We start from the raw sequence: 11496 nt of genomic DNA, 5'->3' as shown, positions 1-11496 counted from the left end.
CTATATATACACCGATAAGGTTCAGCAAGCTGTGGCAGCAGCAATGGAGATGTGCCCATACGGCAACAGCTATGGATAGCCACACCTATCCACGTCCATGGCCATGTCCTAACAAAAAGCGTTGAAAGAAACGCACGGCTATGGTTGACAAAGTTTGGGACAGCTGGCATAAAGGGATGCAGCCAATAAAAAGCGTTTGCTTTAAAGGAATGCAGCCAATAAAAAGCTTTTAAAAAGAACGCACGGCTGTCGGGCAGCTGGCGCTAAGAACGATCTGACCAATCCTGATTTTCCTGCACGGGTTTTTGGGAATTACAGGGGTATTTAATGACGTAATTAATTCAATAATTTCCCATAGTAATTTTCTGAAAAAGTTCCAGCATAAAAATATCCTCCGGATGGATTACTTTCTATATGGGATGTATTATATTTTATTTATCCGATTAACCTTTTATTTTAAAAGACCATATTTCTGGCATTTTATTGCTATTCTAATATAGCGTTATCTATCTTTGATATTTATTAAATGGTTGTGTGGTTTGGGAACGTCTATATTAAAGCTTATTGGCGTTATTAAAACAAAGCTTGGAAATGCCTAGAACAAACATTATTATCCCCCCCCAATAAATAATGGCAAATACGCCAAAGAGGAAAGTGCAAAACATTGTGGTTATATATTTAAGAATATTTTAGTAGCAAGGTCTGATCCTTAGATCTTATCCTTTTAATATACAGGTCCACCCACATTTATCTCTAGGGTATTAGGTAATAAGGCTATTAGGTATTAACAACATGGATACTACCAACTTAAACTTGAATGCATTGTCTATTCTTACATCTAAATATAAAAATTCACATCCTTACTTGGTATGCGGCGCAGTGTGCAAGAATTAGACATTGGAGTGGATTAAGGCTGTATATACTTAGATTATCAGGATGCTATAGCGTATAGCGTAGGATGCCATTAACCCCCTTTGAAGAAGGTCTCTAGAGGCATTAATAAGAGGCCCAATTAGTAGGAAGTGGCTCAGTACTACTATATGCCTAAGGTTAGGTAGGTAGGAAGACGTCGTTTGATACTATCAATGATTATACTACTATTCAATGATGTACCATGATCCTTTTTGCTACTATAGGTAGGTGAGCTTCATCTTTCCTGCCTGCCAAGTCCATCCCAGGTTTGTCCATTAGGTACATATCTACATAGTCATACCTGCATAGTAGGTAGGCTAGGCGGTAGGTGAAATCCTCGTATACCCTAGGTAACCAACCTCAAGCGTGATATCATCATCTACCTACCTAGGCCAGGTAAGTAGGCACGTAAATCATTTTGTCTTGTTTCTCCATCCATCATTTGCGCCTACCCCCATTGCACCAGCACCTTCTTCCTACCCTTGTTCCCCTTTTTTCCTTTTGTAGATCCTTCCCCACCGTCCTCGGTGTTGTCACCCCCAGCGCCAGATCCTTCACCCGCCGTTCCCCATGCAAACCCCGTGTCCCGCGAACCCGCCGCATCTCTACGCACGCTTCCTGTACCATAACCAAATATCGTCGTGGTGGGCTTAGGTGCAGCAGGAAGGGCAGGGAATGCTTCGTCCTGGTTGGCCGGTTTGGCGCGTCTCGATGAGGATGATGTGCCTCCTGAATTCCAAAGGGCAGTGCGGACAGTATTGGTATTGCTTGACAGAGCAGGAAAGGCCGCAGTCGGTGGCGGTGGCGGTGGCGGAGGATTTCGAGAGGAGCTCGCATGGGAGAAGGCAGAGGACTGTTCTACACTTGAACGTCGTGACTGCTGTGTAGAACTCTTAAGCTTGAGCACTCGAGTGGTATGTCTTTGGGCCGGTGCTGCGGTAGCCGTGACGGGCGAACTTGTGGCTGCAGCAGCCCAACCCGTGCTAGATGTAGTAGCGCCATGCATGCCGCCCAGGCCTGGCAGAGTTGGATAATCATCATTGATAGCTCTCCAGTCGTTCCACGCTTTCCGTAACCTGTCACCTTTCGTTTTGTCTTCGAAGAGATCGGCACACTCACGGACCAGTGTGCCAAGGGCGGAAAAAGAGGCGTCTGAAAAAAGTGAGAAGAGTGCATCGACGAGCGCCGCGGCCGACATCGAATTTTGTTTGTAAGAAGATATATGATTCCGAAATGTGGCAATCTTGTCGCGATCATTCCGTAAGAGGCCCGAGGCTCGCTCAATAACAGCAGAGTGTCGTAGGAGGGATACGCGGTCTTCCGCCGCTAGATTCGGGTCTGTTAGACTCAGCCCCTCCATGTCGGTGGCCACTGTAGATGCAGTGGTGGTAGCAGTGGGGAGGGTGGCAGATGCTGCAGGTGGAGGTTGCCCTGATGGGTTTGATGACGATGATAGCTGACCGCCAAAGGTTCGGTTGGACACTGACTGTGAAGAGTGTATAGCCATCTGCCTTTGGAAGGCAAGCTCATCCCGTCGAAGCGTCTGCGCAGAACTGACGGGGAGAGGCTCCGCATTGGGATCGCGACCCCTTCCGCGCCTTTCTCCCTCCCCATCCCGATCCCGACCCCGTGCAGAGCCACCGCCTCGTCGTTGCTGTTGCTGTGGCTGGTAAGGCTGCCGATAGTCAAAGGTAGAAAGATTTACCACGCGAGCATCACGTCGCACATCCTTAGACAAGGAGTTCGCATGCTCGCTGAGTTGATGCGCCTTTAGGTCCATCTCCGAGGCGAAGACAATGAACTTCTTCTCGAGACATTCATGGTCAAGGCAGAGAAAATGATCCTTTTTGTAGTGCTCCTCAAGCGCACTGTAATCGCGATAGTAGTGAGGCTGCCTGGGGTTTTGCCGATCACAGATGAAGCAACGTTCGTGTTTATCTCGACAATGCGCGAAGAGCTTGTCATCGTCGTAGAATCGCGAACCACAAAAACCACACAGCGGGTGCCCTTTAAATCCTGTCTGGTCTACAGCGCCAGGGCGATCATCCCCATGCCGCATGTGGGTTTCTAGCTCCTTGTCGGTAAACAGCTCATGTTCGTGAGTGAAGACTTTCTTCGTCCTAGTGCAAAGATCGCACATCTTCTTGTGATGTATGCTGCGAACATGTCGATGTAGATCGGGCCAGCCAAGTCCCGCGAAGTCACAGGAATCATCAGGGCAGTTGTAACGCAAGAGCAAGACAGTGTCCCCAACTATGTCTTCGTTCGTGTACCGGATTCCAATATTATCGTCGGTACTTGTGACGTCGGCGTCGGAATAGTCGCCGTATCGTTTGGTAGATTCATCAGTAAAGAGGACAAAGGGGGCAACTGTCTGTGGCGAGGTTAGCATTTGATATGAGACAACAGAGGGAATATAATACATACCCGACAGTGTGCGCATTCCCTGTTCTTATACAATGCTCTCATACGTAGAGCGCATATATGGCAAGTCCGATGGTTGCAGGGAGTAAGGGCCTGATGAATGACCGGGCTTGCGCAGATGAAGCACACCTCAGCTTCTATGTCTTCCCCGTCCTCGGCAGTGTTGGCAGTCACAGTTGGTACGCGAGTTTGCGGTAATGGTTGGCTTGGTTCGCTCGGATCTGACTGGGGAATGTGTGTTGAGGTCTGGCCTCCCCTACCTCTCCCACGTTGGGACCTTCCTTGTCCTCTTTCTTGTCCTCTACCCCGGCCGCGACCTCTGCCTCTTCCTCTACCATTACCATCACCTCGGCCGCGGCCTGGCGCATTTGACATAGGGGCAGGTACAGTAGGGGAATCCATTGAATTTCCTACTACTTAAATGGGCAATAGAGGTAACACAATGGATTCCAAATGAGAGGATGCGCTCCTTCTTGCTGAGATACGGCGGACGAATCGAAAAATGCCCGCGAAAGGGAAAGGCAGTACACTGAATAGCGTCTTAGTTGCTGGTTACTATGTAGTTCAGATGAGACAAGCGTTGGCCGATTTCGGATTCTTTGCTTGTTGTAGGGTTTGTGGGAGAGTTTGTGGGAGGATTTTGGGATGCTTCCCTTCGTTGTTAACACGATGCGTAAGAAATGTGTGAGAGAGAGGTGGGGGATGGTCGTATTTACGGTGATTGATTGCAAACGCAGGTGTGGTGTATATGGAATGATATTTGATAAGACACCCAATTCATCTCATACCCATAAATTTTGGTGGGTGGGTGCATGTGCAACATGTGGCTTAATCATGGATCATAATGACTCGACACCCTGAGACTCCACTGAATGACAAAACTCTCAGTGCGGGAGTCATCGGTAACTAGTTAACTAAGCCTTAACAATGAAGGTAAGCAAAGCACCGCCACACCAGGGACGCGGGGTCACTGCAGTGGTCAAATTTATATAACCAGCCATCAACGCTGTAGGTTAGTTATTGTATTGTACAATACTTGTACAAGCATCCTTGACCTTCAACGATAGAACTTGAACATTGAAGTCTTTTAAAAACAACATCATTGATTGATGTGCGTACATCTATATTACATAACTAATCTTACCTATATTTAGTAGATGTACTCATTACTCAGTGACTGTCAGCTGACACATTGTACATAAGTACACAGAACCAACTTGGAAGTTATCCGTGCAGTGCATCTCTAAGACATAAAAGCTTCAAGATCAGTCAAATTCAATCACTTTGAGCTACCTAGTCCCAGGTCTCAAATATGATACTAGGATAGGTTAATTACTGCGCCTTGCCCGCGCCAATTTTGACCCATCACAACGCCTCCCGGTAATCTCAACCGGAACATACCTCCAGTACATATATCACGGCTTAATAAACGGCTTAATAAAAAGTAACGCAGTACATATCATGCAATACCTCCATACTACTAGGTACCATAGTAGTAGGAGGTACATAAAAGATATGGCCTAGCTTATGAGAAGCAGCCATAAAGCTATTCCTCGTCCACGGGATAGAGATGGTTGCCAACTAACTTGTTCATCTGAAACATGTCAACTCTAGCCTGCTTAAAAACGGCTTGCATCCTCTCATCGCATCGAATTTGGCGCCCGTCATTGGGATCTTGTAGCTGGTTGCCTTTGATGTGTTCCCACAGTTTCTTGACGACTTGCGGTCGCGACAGCTGCGCAAGTTAGGTACTTAATTAGCCAAGTAATACAGCACCGTAGAATTGAAGTACTCACTTGCGCTTCCCCGCAAAGCTCGGCGAGCGGATAGCTAAGGTTGAAAGGCTTTTGGAAGCCCCCAATGGCCTTACGCCGCCGACTTCCCGACCCCTCGCTCCCTTCTACGTCGCTATCGTCATCTGGTCCGACTTTCTTGTCGCTCTTCTTCCGAGGTGTCGCTTTCTTCTTCTTCTTCACAGGCGCCTTGGGCTTGCCGCCCCCACGAGTTGCACGAGTTCGTTGATTTTCCTGGGCTTGGAGAAGTGCCGCCAGCTTGGCATCGGCATCTTCGACATCCTCGCCTTTGTCTTTGCGTTGCTTCTTTTTAGGCGGCGCTACCGACACCTTAATCTCGCCTCCATTGACATCCTCTTCGATACTGCCATTTTCGTCGTAATTGTCTGCTTGTCGTTTAGATGACGGGCGTGGGGATGCTGACTCGGTCTTGGGAGCGGCAGAAGAGGGTGGCGGGACAGCCGAGGAGATGGCGTCGAAGCGCTCTTCAATAAGTGCCTTGATCGCATTCTATTCAAGTCAGCAAATCGTGCAACCTGAGAACCCGAGTCACGCACTTTCTGGTCGCTGAGATCCTTCCCACCCAGTGCAGCCTCAAGGCCCATACGGATCTTCTTCCGCGTGACGGTCTCGAGGTCGGCCGTCGCCAAAATGCCATCGATGACTTCCGTATAACGAGTCTCCTCATCTGCAGTCACTAGTTTTGTTAGTAAAAGCTAGCTAGAATCGCATAGAGGTGATATTGATGATGCATGGGAGACTAGAACTCACAAGGCGTGGCCATCTTGAAGTAATCAAAAAAATAAATAAGAATTCAGCAGCGTAGGAAAACGATATTCGTGAACGTGACGTAGGCAGGCAAGTTTCTTTGGGGTAGGTCGCCTCCGATATCAGAGCATAGCGCCAATAGAATATTGGAGGTGAACGCGCTGAATGAAGACCTAAGTGGTAAGCTACATAAGATAGCAATTGGATGACAATTAGAAGGCAAGAACGTTTCCAGCAAGAAGCCAATATCCCGGAGACGTGGTTAGCGACTCCTCAGCGATAGTCGGAAGTTGCAAATTGGAAGCTGGAAGTTGGAAGTTGGAAGTTGGGATGGTAGATATGATAGATTAATCGCAGAAGTCTATACAGTGAAGTGCGCGTAGGCTACGAGCTTTGAGGGTTTACAAACAGAAAGACGAGCGCCAATATGTAGTTGCGCAGGTTGAAATAAATTAGGCCGCTGATTGATTAGCATATGGAGTTGTTGGGTATATGATCTGTGTGAAATGTTATCGGCTGGTCTTGTGATTGAAGTTTAGATTTTAGGATATCGGAACACAAAGACTTGTCGTTGGCACTTTCCACCGAACTTACTAGGTAGGTTAATCACTGGACCAATCGCGCATATGTACTATATATGTATGTATTGAGTATATCTGGTTTAATACATACAGAGTACTAATAGTAGCACTGAGGCGCGTAGGTATGTACCTATTGCATGTATGTACTAACTATATAGGTATCAGGTATTTATGTTTACAAACCCCATCGGCCAGAATCATCAGATGAATTCATTTCTTGAATGAACATAACTAGGTAACGAGTTACCTGTATGACAATATAATTACTGATGTTGAGTTCTGATAATTTCTGTTCTAGGTAAAAGATGGTCGAGTTATATGTACTTACCTAGGTATGCACATATCCCTCATTGTCCGTCCGCAAACATTGAAGCTAACTCCAAGGTGGGTAAAGTGCGGCTACTTCAATGTTCTGACCAATCAAGGGGCTAGTAGTCTTACATCATACATAGGTACCTAGTACTACATACCCAAAATAGTACCACGTAAAAACATTGAATACATCGATAATAGGAACTTGAATGCATTTAATATCGAAACCCTCATTTGAAGAGAGTACACATATTGTATAACTATCGATATGTATGTATGTATGTTTTCTGCAAGGCTGCGATATTTCGATAGGTATACTCATATATGCATGTTACTATGTACTTACCTAGTACTAGGTAGTATCACTACATCCATAATAAGCCTTATTAGTACATAGTTATATGAGAAGTGTGCAGTTATGCAACTAAGCAGGTACTTAACTAATAGGTGAAATAAAAATGAAGCGAACATTGAAATAGTTATTCTACACTCTACACAGAAGCATTGCCGTTGGGATGTACGAAGGTTGTGGCCAAAAGTTTAGACCAAGATATACCTTAGCCCCACAGTTCCTCCACTTTTCTACCACTGTAAGAAATATCATCGCCAATATACTTACCTACTTATAAAGCCTTATAAATTTATTTAATAAATATTAAATATGCTATTACGTTATTTAATTAGTATATTTGATAATAGAAATTTTTGTAATTTTTTTTCTTTATTAAATTAATGTAAATATATATATAATAATCTAAGGTTGTTTAAGACTGAAAGCTTTAAATTTATAGCACATTATAGCGCTTAAATGTGCTATAAGATGCTATACTTTTAAGGGTTGTAAGGGATTTGACGTTAAATGTATACCTATTATTGGTAGAGGCCCAAAAAAGAATGGCGCACTATGGGGCAGAGGTATATCTTGGTCTAAACTTTTGGCCACAACCTTCGTAGGCTAAGTATGATGCAAGCCCAGATACAACAAGCTCATGTAGAAGCTTGGATCTGGAACTGGCCTATGTAGGTACGAAGTAGATTGCTATGAAAAAGCTAACATTGTTATTAATCCTACTATGAGGTATCGTGGGTGTTGTCTCCACCAGGTACCCAAATATGCATATCTATCATCCAGACGGATCAGTCGCCTACCAGCAAGGAAAGGAAAATCCTGGGCAACCAACATGTGCGCCTGTAAAGATGCATCTCGAATTGTAGATTGGTGAACAGGATCGGCAGGCTAGGATATCGAAAACAAAAAAAAAACATGAAGCATGCCGCTTTGACAGCTTCTCCATAGTGTATATTGAACATGGTTCTTTGTTCGAACAAATGAAGTGGGCTGACATTCTACGTACTTAATAATAGACAATCACATCTACGGTACTCGGTACCTAGGTAACTTTTACAATCAAATCACCATTTTAACTCCCTACCTATTACCTACGTTGTAGATACTAATTATGATATAGGAAAATAGATAAGTACTAGGGGGTCCATGTCCCTTAACTAGCCCACGATCTTATTAGAATATCACGAATGAGGCTGGGTTTAGGTGCGTTCAGGGGCGAGACGTGAGCTGAAATATAGCCAAGCTAAAGGTCTGATCCATGCTACCTGCACGTCACATCCAAACTGGGTACCTAGCTTCTGACATGTGCACCGTAGGGTGTAGCTATTTGGGCCTACTATATATGTAGTGTTTTAAAAACAGATCTACGGTGACTTTTGGCTCGTATCAATGTTATAGTAGAAGTTCTTACAGATATCAATAGTAAGTAAATAGATGTAGAAATGCAGATTGGGTAGACTGGGAAAGCTACAGTACATCAAGATATCGCAGATATCTTCCTCGGTCTAATTATGTAAGTTAATAACTATAGTGAGCTGAAGTTTGTGTTTCCCACGTGGGCAGAGCTACTATCTCAATAGAGCTTAGGTATCGTTCCACTCATCGACGAACTTCTTGCTAAAATGACATTAGCTGTGCCGTTAGACTGGTTCTTATTTCGCTCCACTTGGTAACTATGTATCTGAGGGCTGATCCACCTAGGCCGTCTCATCGTCTCTGTAGCTGCCGAGAAACAGACAGGGCGAAACGTCCATGGGTGTAGGAAAAATATCCGGGCTCTGGGTCTCTGGGTCTCTTAAGAGGAGTCGGTCGACCACAGCAATATTACATAGGTAGTATACTTCCTACCATCTCGACGCCGTTCATATGGTATGTAACTGCTATTGTCGAGAGTAGGCTCTCATCCATTATAACATTGGCGAGGTCCATGCATTCTCTGGCCCACTTCCTGACATCGTTGAACTGGAACTGCTTGAGAAATAAAACCAGAGAGAGGGCTTTCCGCTAGCTTTCTCTTTCAGCAACTTCTACTTCGTACTCCAGTCAAATACATAGTACAGAGTTATGGCATACAATGACGTTTACGGGCCATTAGACTCCATCAGCAACACCATCTCGCCTCTACCCACTGGCCATCGCAATGGGCTCATTGCCATTGCTGTCTGCGGCTTGCTGTCATTTGTGACAACAACAACGCTGTTCTTATTTTTGACGTACAAATTGATCATTTGGTGTATGCGCCCGGTTCAGGAAGGTGATGCTCACCAAACCCCAGCAAATGACTTGTCGTTGGGCCTGGCCCAAAGGAACTTTGCGAAGAAGGCGATTCCCGAGCAAGGAATCTCACGGCAACGACGAAAGAAAGGATCGCCAAACCAGTTTCTCATCCTCGTTTATAACCTGTTCTTTGCCGATATGCACCAATCCACGGCCTTTTTGCTAAATATCCCATGGATTCAACGAAACGAGATTACCGTTGGCGACCCGACCTGCTGGACTCAGGGCTGGTTTGTGTCAATAGGGGATCTGTCCGCAAGTTGCTTCGTTTGTGCCATTGCCGTCCACACGTATGTTACTGTGGTGAAAGGTTGCAACCCGCCACAACGGCCGTTTTATATTGCTATAACATGTTTGTGGATCTTTATCTACGCCATAGCCACCATCGGTGTGGTGGCAACTAACAACGGAAAAGGAGCCGGTGGTTTTTATGTTCGAGCAGCGGCCTGGTATGTTGATGTTCATCCCTTAAAGTCTAAAACTAACAAATCAAGGTGCTGGATAAATGTCAGGTTTGAAAAGCTTCGTCTCTGGCTTCACTATTTCTGGATCTTTCTTTCGCTTTTCGTAACCAGCGTCTTATACGTCCTGATCTTCGTCTTCCTCCAGCAGAAGAAGAACTCGCTCCAACCGCTATCGCACAGTCGTCCTTCAGCATCGACTCGACCAAGAAAAACTTCCAAACCGCCGGATCCGTCAGGCTACCACCCGGCATTCCTGATATACCCCGTCATATACATGCTCTGCACGGCACCGCTGGCGTTAGGACGTGTGTTTACGATGGCTGGGAGGGACGTGAGTATAGCTTACTTTTGCGCGGCCGGTGCCATGATAGCCTCCAATGGCTGGCTGGACGTGCTCTTGTTTTCAACGACCCGCTACTCTATCATCTTCGAAGCGCCCCTAGACTCGGAGAACACGGGCCTAGAAACATTCTTATTTATGAGGACACCGCACTGGAGGCTATACGGGAACATGATCTGGGTGCAAGGAGGAGCACAGAATACTGACGACGAGGAAGGTCAACGACACAGGAAACGTAGAAAGGCTGTCTGGGGCTTAGATCGCCTAGGGCAACTCGTGGGTCGGGGTGGGAGAGATGGGCGATCTAAGATAGGCGGCCGAAGCAGCGGGAGTCAGGAGTCTCTGAGGGGCATTATGAGGAGAGCAGAGACTGGAATTCAGATGGATACAGTTACGACAGTCGTTGTGGAGATCGAACAAGACCTCGGCAATACTAAAACAAGCTCGCGGGAACCCTCCGCTCACTCGATTGACAGTTCGGAAAAGGAAATGGCCTATAGGGTGGGAAGTTTGCGGCTATAATGTGAAAATAAAAATATAAAAAATATGAAAAAAATATTGACTGATAAACATGGAATGATAACTTGAAGCTATTTAGGTACATATGTGCCTATGTATGTGCCTATGTATGTGCCTATGTATGTGCCTATGTATGTGGTTATGTATGTACCATGTGTCATGCATGTAACCTATGGCTTAAATGGTCTTAAATGATACCTCAACATGCAAATGTAACTAAAAGGATATATTTATATGATTGTATCAGGATAGCACCTCGACCACTAACTTAGGGTAAGTCACTGGTACACCTCACTGGTACAACATGTACATGCAGGCCCAGCATTTTAGTTGACTTTACCCGCCAGCCCGTCGTCAGACTCATTCTAATTCTCGTTCCAGTTCCATCCGAATTCCCCTTGACCGTCTTGACGAAACGAATGCCGGGGGGTCGTCTCACCAAAGACTGGATCCCACCCCAAAAGTTAAATTTATTACTTGAAGAACATTTTATTCACTTTTTTTCCATTCTTCACAAAAAGAAAATAAAAAAAAAGGAAAAAGAAAACCCATGAATAGAATAAATCCCGTCTGCTCTATTTAGGTAGGTAGGTACCTAATCTATCACTCATTTTCAAGGTTTAGGTTGTATTAATGTGTAATGTCGGTATAAAATAGGGCACGCCGCAGCACGACTACGGCGCGGCAGCGCACACAGCAATCAGCAATCAGCAATCAACGTTATTTGAGTAATTATCTTCCACTTAACTTAACTAGA

At 45.3% G+C, this 11496-nt stretch overlaps 3 protein-coding genes across 3 annotated transcripts; 1 reads left to right on the top strand and 2 right to left on the bottom strand.

The window, feature by feature from the left end:
- Positions 1-1050: 1050 nt before the first annotated feature.
- GGS25DRAFT_467331 (uncharacterized protein) lies at positions 1051-4335 on the bottom strand. Its single transcript, XM_049258992.1, has 2 exons — positions 3340-4335; positions 1051-3286 (listed from the first exon to the last, which is right to left on the bottom strand). The coding sequence occupies exons 1-2, from the start codon at positions 3736-3738 to the stop codon at positions 1361-1363; spliced, it is 2325 nt and encodes a 774-aa protein (XP_049120816.1). The 5' UTR covers positions 3739-4335; the 3' UTR covers positions 1051-1360.
- A 56-nt stretch (positions 4336-4391) lies between these two features.
- Positions 4392-6492, bottom strand: GGS25DRAFT_467329 (SWIB-domain-containing protein). Its single transcript, XM_049258991.1, has 4 exons — positions 5901-6492; positions 5687-5826; positions 5133-5639; positions 4392-5071 (listed from the first exon to the last, which is right to left on the bottom strand). The coding sequence occupies exons 1-4, from the start codon at positions 5911-5913 to the stop codon at positions 4883-4885; spliced, it is 849 nt and encodes a 282-aa protein (XP_049120815.1). The 5' UTR covers positions 5914-6492; the 3' UTR covers positions 4392-4882.
- A 2146-nt stretch (positions 6493-8638) lies between these two features.
- On the top strand, positions 8639-10858 carry GGS25DRAFT_467326 (G protein-coupled glucose receptor regulating Gpa2-domain-containing protein). Its single transcript, XM_049258990.1, has 2 exons — positions 8639-9865; positions 9911-10858. Exons 1-2 carry the CDS (start codon positions 9204-9206, stop codon positions 10740-10742), a joined length of 1494 nt encoding a protein of 497 aa, XP_049120814.1. The 5' UTR covers positions 8639-9203; the 3' UTR covers positions 10743-10858.
- The last annotated feature ends 638 nt before the right edge of the window (positions 10859-11496 follow it).

This window comes from Hypoxylon fragiforme (genome assembly GCF_022984875.1).
Source record: "Hypoxylon fragiforme strain CBS 206.31 chromosome Unknown GGS25scaffold_1, whole genome shotgun sequence".
Classification (NCBI taxonomy): domain Eukaryota; kingdom Fungi; phylum Ascomycota; class Sordariomycetes; order Xylariales; family Hypoxylaceae; genus Hypoxylon; species Hypoxylon fragiforme.
The sequence above is the reverse complement of the archived record's forward strand: the minus strand, read 5'-3'. Positions and strand labels throughout refer to the sequence as shown.

Bases quoted from the DNA above. Each gene is read 5' to 3' on its own strand.
- GGS25DRAFT_467331 (XM_049258992.1), bottom strand. From the start codon at position 3,738: ATGGATTCCCCTACTGTACCTGCCCCTATGTCAAATGCGCCAGGCCGC. The intron at 3,287-3,339 runs GTATGTATTATA...ACCTCGCCACAG, and splicing joins GGGAATGCGCACACTGTCGG to ACAGTTGCCCCCTTTGTCCT.
- GGS25DRAFT_467329 (XM_049258991.1), bottom strand. The intron at 5,640-5,686 runs GTGCGTGACTCG...TGACTTGAATAG, and splicing joins AGGATCTCAGCGACCAGAAA to AATGCGATCAAGGCACTTAT. The intron at 5,072-5,132 runs GTGAGTACTTCA...TAACTTGCGCAG, and splicing joins AGCTTTGCGGGGAAGCGCAA to CTGTCGCGACCGCAAGTCGT.
- GGS25DRAFT_467326 (XM_049258990.1), top strand. From the start codon at position 9,204: ATGGCATACAATGACGTTTACGGGCCATTAGACTCCATCAGCAACACC. The intron at 9,866-9,910 runs GTATGTTGATGT...TAACAAATCAAG, and splicing joins TATGTTCGAGCAGCGGCCTG to GTGCTGGATAAATGTCAGGT.